Here is an 8,318-nt window from a genome sequence, read left to right as displayed (position 1 = left end):
TGTCAGTGGATCAGAGGGCTGGAAGAGCACAGTGAAAGAGAAGCTCTGGCTAATCACAGCTCTGACTGGGGTGGGCTGACTGGGCAAGTGGGTTGTTTTGATCTGCATTAGAATAAACACTTCACAGCAGGGGACAATTCAGAGGTCAACAAGTGAACAGGGATTAAATGAGTATACAGTCTGGTTAATTAGGACTGTGGGCTGGATCTTTATTTCAGTATATCATTAATATAAAGACTCATGATTTTAAAATGCTACCATTATTATGCCTATGAGTAAATGCCATGAGAGGTTCGGCTATGTTACGGAAACAGAGATTTTATTAATGCGGTCTTGAATTACGCCAAACTGAGGGCTCAATGAAATACCTATGGCTAAACATAACAACAACATAACCGAAACAGAGCCAAGCTTTTCTCCATATGAGGGCATTAGACCAACTGCTGAGAGGGAAAAGGAAAATGTACTACTCCTAAAAGAAAAGTCTGGTGAAATAAAACACTGAGCATTAGTGCGTAGACAAGCATCGAATTAAAAGCCTGGTTGGAAGTTGATGTAATGCTGGTGGAATGCTGTAATAACTCATTAATGGAGTCAAACTAACATGTGTGAGGCCAGTCGCAGTGGAAGGCTCATGAAACACAAGAGTCTATAAATTTAAGCTACTTTGGCTAAATATTTAAGAAGCAATTGCCAGTGCACATTCCATTTTGAAGTAACAACAGAAGGAAGCAGGGTAGCAAAGGCACTTTGTATTGATTTTCCCAGAATATTTTACATTTACTTAACTTTTTTATCTGATACCACTCAGCGTCCTGGATGCTTAGCATGAAATCAGTTCCCATTTGTTAAATATTTACTAGGAACATTGTAGACTGTAAAGACGGTTTCATTGAAATATTTCTGGTTTTTCCTAGTTTGGGATTAAGAAATACTGCTTAATGAGTCGTTCCTAAGAATGTTGTAAGAAAGAATACTACATTATTAGTTACTTGACAAAACAAAACTTCCCCTTTAACTCAAGGTCTTTAAAGAAAGAGTAAATTGGAATTCAGAAATTTCAAGGGAGGTGGTCGTTAGCCTAGATGATTTAGCAAAGAACCCAGCCCAATTTCAAAAGCATAAAGTCAGCACAAACCTTCAATTATTTTTCTTTCCACACGCCACCCATACATAGCACTAGTCCCACACCACTTTGTGTTTTTCACAAAACCTGGTTTGCCAATATTTTTTTAACCATTTGATCTTCCTGAACTCACTGCAGTGGATAATCTCAAATTCAGTGGAAAAGGAATACACAGTTCCAATGCAAAACCACACAGAGCTCTGCAGCCCAAGCTGGATTTACTTCTGAACGTGTGTTTTCTAAACCAGAACCCCAAACAACTGTGCAACCCAGCATCTCTGACCACATGTGCAGCTGAGGTTTTCAGAAATTAAGGACTTGCTTATTTTTGACTCACATCAATCTCAGAAAGATCGTTTTGGATATGGACAGCAACCAGTGGCAAAAAAGAGACGTGTTCCTTCTCATGGAAAATCCGCTCTGAGAAACCATTTATTCAACTGCAGTTTTTTAGCTTTAGTCAGAGAAGCTCTGAGCCATGCATAATTTCATTCGTGCATGAATGGTAATGTGTGGCAAACTGCCCTTCAGTTAGGCCAAATTCTTTTTCTGGCAAAAAAAACACTGCTGGAATACTGAGGGTTTTTGTTGGAACACTAGTCATTAGTTGAAGATTTTGAACTTATTGAACCCTTTTGAATTCATTGGAAGCTCAGGACAACTCTTTGATCATGAATTTGGGGAAACTGTCTGGGCTGAAGGGCCTGGTGTCGCATTCCCCAGGGAAGCGGCGTTTTAAGGGTGATCTGACTCCAGATATGATCAGCCCACCGCTAGGTGACTTCCGCCACACCATGCATGTGGGTCGAGGAGGAGATGTTTTTGGAGATACGTCATTCCTCAGCAACCATGGCGGAGCAGGAAATTCTGGTGATGGAGACTCCATTACAGCTTCAGAGAAGAGCGAGGGCTTTTTCTCTCGCACCTTGCGACATGTCCGCAAGACTCCAGACAGGCCACGAGGGTGTTCTAAGGACCTGTCTCCTCCACCTCCACCCATATCCCCGATCATCAAGAATGCAATCTCCCTGCCTCGTCTGGATGTGGACTCACCCAATGGCTGCCCTGTGAAGGTGCTGTTTCCCAGCACACCCAAATCTTCTGAGAACAACACCTACTCTTACTGTAAGTCCAAAAAGTATCACAATACTTATTTTACATGTATACAATTACGGTTTTACTTATTAAAGTCTTATAATAAATTATTATAAATCTGAATTAACCCATTACAAAAATGTTCACACTATTTTTACACTATCAATCCTGATCAGTGTTAAAGTCCATGTCTCACACACACACACACACAAACAGACACAAACACACACAGGTTAAGATACCATATTTCAAATAACTTTATCTACAAAGAAATTCATGATGGTACAATGAGTTACACTGTCAGGAACAGCTGATTTTACAGTGTTTCATTAATGATTATTGTGGTTATGCTCAGTAACTCAGCACTTAAACTCAGATGTTTTCTATTGGTCACTTTGCATACAGGTTCATTTGCCCACGCTTGTTGATTTAATAATTCTCTATCACAAATCCTTTAGTTGTAAGTGACTTTTTGGGGGGTTTCATTACTAGTACTGACAAGTCTATATATCATTTAGAGAGAACCCTGTAGCAGCTTCTGCACTTCTGTAGTTAAATTTATTGCATTTAAGTAGTGGTCTACCAGTAACAGGAAATGCTTTGATTGGTGTTTTACTCTTTTGTGCCATCTTCTGGTAAAGCATGCCAGTCGCTTTTTAGTAGAGTATAAAGATTCCACCACAAATATGCAAGTAGGAGGTGTTTAATATAGAGATTAATAACAACAAACTTACAAAAACAGAAACTACAAGCCTATATTAAAGCATTTACTTCATTAATCACTGTACTTATTTTACACTAAATGATTAGGATCAATCTTGTCAGCCCGAATTCCTCCTATGTGCATAATTTTTTATGCAAGCCTTATATCCCTATATCTTTACCAAACCACTGACAGGTGAAGTGAATAACACTGATTATCTCTTCATCACGGCACCAGTTAGTGGGTGGGATATATTAGGCAGCAAGTGAACATTTTATCCTCAAAGTTGACGTGTTAGAAGCAGGAAAAATTGGCAAGCGTAAGGATTTGAGCGAGTTTGACGAGGGCCGAATTGTGATGGCTAGACGACTGGGTCAGAGCATCTCCAAAACTGCAGCTCTTGTGGGGTGTTCCTGGTCATATATTTTTTATGGTGTCCAAAACAAGCACTATGCTCCTTAAACCAGCATGAGATCAGTATTTGGCTTGAGTGAACAACGTAGACCAGCAACTAGTTAAAGCTAGGTCTGTTCTGCTGTTTTGTTTCTTCTTTCCTTTCTTCTAACTTTCTTTTTTTCTTTAAAGAATAAGGTACCTAGAAGTCTTTTAATGCTAGCTCCTGGTTTTACAGCAACACTGTATAGCCATAAGTACATGTGTGCCAATTATGGTATATTTTTATCGTTTGTCAACAAGACAAGCTAGTTTATTAACAATTACCTAACTGAAATCACATTTGTGTCCACCTGATCAATGCAGGGTAACACTGTTTTTCAGAGTTAGCTAGCCAGCCTGATATTATGGGATGCAGGACTTCCTCATTCCAAAATTGTTATTGCATTATTATTATTATTATTATTATTATTATTGCATTTTGTTGTTAATTGCAATTGTGTTCTTTATGCCGTTTTAGTAGTTAGATATTAAAACATGGCTAAGATGACATTTTCAGGGCTTATTTATAGTGGGTGTAGCCACAGTTTCTACATATGCACCTGAACACAAGTTTATTAAGACATCACCAAGAATTTTCTTTTAGCTCTTACACATCATTTTTCTTTCTTTATCCTATTCTAGGTGTAGAGTCTGGTTTTGTCACGCTGCCCAGACTGTCGCGCTCAGAGCGGCCAGTGCAGACCGCTGCTCCTCCATCCTGCTCTGCTGAAATCCACCGCAGCTCCCTAACAGACATGACACTCACTGTCCCCTGCACAGACTCTCTCAGTACCTCAGACTCCATGACCTCCTTCACTGTTGACCTGGGCCCGTCTCTCATGGTGGAGGTCTTTGGCATGATTGACAGCCCTACTGCACACACAGAAACCACTTATGTCTCTGAAGTGGAGTGCAAGTCTGAGCCCTGGACCAATGGTGATGCTGAAATAAACTCTGATACCAGGACCTCTCTGGTGGATTCCCTTCTAAGAGAGGATTCGGAGGGCAGAACCCATCTGTACGGTGTAGAGTGGGGATGTAGGGATGTCATGAATGGGAAATCCCAGAAAACTGTACTGGGTGATCTGGTGCCCTCCTACAACGCTGTGGAGCATGGTATGGAAGCTAGGAGGTTCCGTGAGGCTTCAGATGTGCTGGCACGACATTACGGCAGCGGAACACAGAGAAACATGGACATAAGCATCGGCCAGAGAAGACGACACTACAATTACCCCGATGAGGAGGAGGAAATCAAAGTCTAGCCTGAACGATGAAAAATCTTAAGCATTTTATGAAATTTGTTAAGAGATTTTAGTGGGATTTTTAATCATGGTCCTTTTTTACATCCTGTATTTTTAATTACCATTCATAATGCACATGAATGACATTTTACAGTGTAAATGAATATTTCAGTATTTTTAAACATAATCTTGAAGAATCTATAGTATGGTCAGGATTAACTATGTAAGAAACAATTGCTGTGCAGGAATTTGTATGCACTACAGTCACTATAGTTCACATAAGGTGTTGTTAAAAATACCTCTAAATACAAAGGGAAAATCCATGTTGGTAAGAGAGGATGATGGGAAGTCAGCAGGGAACAAGATACCCATCTTATATAATGGCTACTTCCATGATAGTGCACCATGTCAGAAATCTCTGGTTGCATGAACATGACAGTAAGTTCTGTGTTCTTCTTAGTCAGATCTCAGTTCAATAGAGCACCTTTGAGTTGTGGTAGAATGGGAGATTTGTGGTGTGAATGTATAGCTGACAAATCTGCAGCAATTACAGTCAACATGAACAAAAATCTTCAGTGTTTCCAAGACCTTGGGAAATTCATGCTACAAAGAAGTAAGGCTGGTCAAATAGCAAAGTTCAGTCCTAGTATTCCTAATGAGGTGGCTCATAATATATGTCTAAAAATAAAGTAAGAATAGGTATACCTGACTGTACAGAATTCAAACCTAAAGTTAAAAAGAGAATTATAAATAAGAGCCAATCTGTTTGCTCACCTCCTCTGATCATGATAAATTCCATCCTATTGTTCACTTCAACAAGCAGCTTTACTTTACATTTAAAGTGATAGCAACAGACCTGAACTTCAACCTGCACAAATCATTCATTCATTGTTTACCACCACTTTATCCTGGTAGGGTCGTAGTGGGTCTGATTTATTAGGCAAAGGGTACACACACACACAACTAGCTCCAATTAGCCTGACTGCATGTCTTTGTACTTTGGAAGGAAACCGGAACTTCTAGAGGAAACCCACACAGACAGACACGTGGAGAACATGCAAACTCCACACGAAAAGGACCCTGGTTGCCAGGCTCTTCTTGCTGTGACTGCTCCATCGCAAAACATGTCATGACAAATTTGAATTAGATGTTTTCCAAATACCCTTTGAACTTTTTTTTCAAAACACTAGGTGGCAGAGTAGTGATAATTATTAAAAGCTATTGTGGCTTTCAGACTTTTGATCCAAAATGGCTGTCAGTGACAGAGATGCAGCAGTTTGAGTCTTGCAGTCATTGTATATAAGAAGTCTTAACCTAGTGAGGAAATGTTTTTGTGTCAGACTCTGCTAATCAAGTTCATATAATTTTGCAAGCACTTTATAGGTAATAACATCAAGATTCTTTAGTAAAAAATATATGTACATTTAAGTGAAAGGGAATTATGCATGGTGAATAATTAACCAGGTTTTACATTATTCACTGAGTACAGGAACATTACTGGCTATGATTTCATATTTGTCATCCAAGAAATGTGATACAGAGTGACTGAGGAGGACGATAGCTTGGATGTTAAAAATAATGTGGATTGACTGTTGGGGAATGTTATGGATACTGAAGCCTGTTTTGGTTTGAATGAAGATCTGAAGTACACTATACAGTCAAAAGTATGTGGACACCCTCAAGTTATTAAGTTGATGTGAATGACAATCAATGAGCTAATATAAAGTATGTGCTAAGAACTTTATAGCAACAGCTTGGAAAATGCCCTTTCACTTTCAGCATGACTGTGTCCCTGTGCACAAAGTGAGGTTTATAAAGACATGTATTTTTAACTTTGGTGAGAAGAAACTCCAGTGGCCTGTACATTGTCCTTACCTTAATCCCACAGAAACTCTTTTGGATGAATTGGAATTTTGATTATGAGCTGGAACTTCTAGCTAACACCAGTGCCTGAGCTCTCATATTAATGTTCATGGTTTTCAAATGGCTTTTGATCAGGTGTCCACTTATTTTTCACTATATATGTTAAGCAGCAACTGACAAAGACACTTAATGAACAAAGTAACCTTATTACTATTTTTTCCCATTTATATATAAAGATTAAATATGAAGATCATACAAAGAGAAAGTTCCACAGAGCACTGATCCAGGTATGGGTGACTTCTTTCTCAGAGACTATATGTAAAAAGATCTCACTGCTAGTGCAGAAAACATCTACAACAGCTACAGTATGAGTAATAACCTATATAGGTTATTACATTGATAACCATGAGTTTTTTTTATAAGGAGAATTATAAGTGCTTATAAAAATGCCTATTAAGAGCTTATGAAAAAAATAAAGTATTCCTGATTGGTACAGTATTGTTATATAAATATCTGACTCAATGCAATGTTATTGGCATGTTCTAGGGGTATATTTCTCATAACCCTTAATTAATGGTTTCTTTTGTAACAGTCTGTAACATTTTATTTGGAAAAAACAGCAGTTTTTATTCATCATTTACATTTTACTCTGATGCTGTGATGTCAGTAGATACTCTCAGTTAAATGTTTCTCAATAATCCAGAATGTTCAGTTCCTCATTGTACTTAATAAGCAATAAATAGTTGTAAACTATGAACTAAATAAAATATGAATTTGACAGCTTTATCACACACCAATACTGTAGGTCAAGAAAGCAAATATAACATTTGTATGAAGTACATTTTTATATTATGACAGAGAAGTTGACTTCTCATTGTATGTAATGCAGTGTATATTTGTATATACATATACGATTGTGTTCCTTTACACAGGAAATATACACATTGCCAATGTACTCCTGTAAACATTACCAATTATATATTCAATAAAAAAGAAGAACAAAGACTACAAATAAAAGCTCATTTACATGTGATGTTTTTTCTCCCCCACTGTTGTATTACAAATTTTTAAAAAAAGTCTGAGCTTACTGGTGTTAACACAGAGAACTGAAACCAAAGGAAGTGAGACTGCTCTCCGTCATACATTTGCACCAATATGGGTCTGCAGGGGAATGCCGGTTTATGTCAGGCCTCAAACAGTGAGAGGAAGTATGATTGTAAAAATAAAAATGAAAAATGAACAAAGACAAAAAAGCAAATTCAGTTGCAAAATTGCAATCATCTGTGTTTTTGCATGAAATACCTAAAACGCGGCCATATATTATGCATTAGTCAGTGTGAATGTGCTCAGTCAGGAAGAGTACTTGGATGAGATGGGTACCTGTTTCATTAGATTTAAGTGCTGCTAGACAACAAGCTTCGATTAAGAAGGGTATTAAGTAGGGTCGGTGCTGGGGGGATCTCTGAACCAATCACAAAAATTTTTTTTTTTTTGCTGCCTAGTGTCAAGTTATTTCGAGCAGCTCAGTAGAGCAGACAGGTTCTGTCAGTGTGAACAGGAGAGGCGATTACATAGAGCAATTTAAAACACTTCTTTAAGTTTAAACTCACTTCCACAAAAACAACGTTTGCTTAACGCAGTGATTCGTTGCTTAATACTGTATTACTTACTTTTAATATTTTTTATTATTTTATTAGCAGTAAGCTGCTAGTTAGTAGCAGCTAATCTCACTCACTTTCCTAACTGCTTATCCAATTAGGGTTGCGCTGCTGGAGCCTATCCCAGCTTTTCAATGGGCGCAAGGCACACAGGCACACAGTAACACCCACACAGACATGGGGAGAACATGCAAACA

At 38.2% G+C, this 8,318-nt stretch overlaps 1 protein-coding gene across 1 annotated transcript; it reads left to right on the top strand.

Moving 5' to 3' along the window:
* Positions 1-989: 989 nt before the first annotated feature.
* Positions 990-7,559, top strand: cdc42ep1a (CDC42 effector protein (Rho GTPase binding) 1a). Its single transcript, XM_063003144.1, has 2 exons — positions 990-2,251; positions 4,002-7,559. Exons 1-2 carry the CDS (start codon positions 1,798-1,800, stop codon positions 4,619-4,621), a joined length of 1,074 nt encoding a protein of 357 aa, XP_062859214.1. The 5' UTR covers positions 990-1,797; the 3' UTR covers positions 4,622-7,559.
* Positions 7,560-8,318: the final 759 nt, after the last annotated feature.

This window comes from Trichomycterus rosablanca, chromosome 10 (genome assembly GCF_030014385.1).
Source record: "Trichomycterus rosablanca isolate fTriRos1 chromosome 10, fTriRos1.hap1, whole genome shotgun sequence".
In the NCBI taxonomy this organism is placed as follows: Eukaryota; Metazoa; Chordata; class Actinopteri; order Siluriformes; family Trichomycteridae; genus Trichomycterus; species Trichomycterus rosablanca.
This window is presented reverse-complemented; position numbering and strand designations above follow the sequence as displayed.

Coding starts and splice junctions, on each gene's coding strand:
- cdc42ep1a (XM_063003144.1), top strand. CDS start 1,798: ATGAATTTGGGGAAACTGTCTGGGCTGAAGGGCCTGGTGTCGCATTCC. Junction 2,252..4,001: donor GAACAACACCTACTCTTACT/GTAAGTCCAAAA, acceptor ATCCTATTCTAG/GTGTAGAGTCTGGTTTTGTC.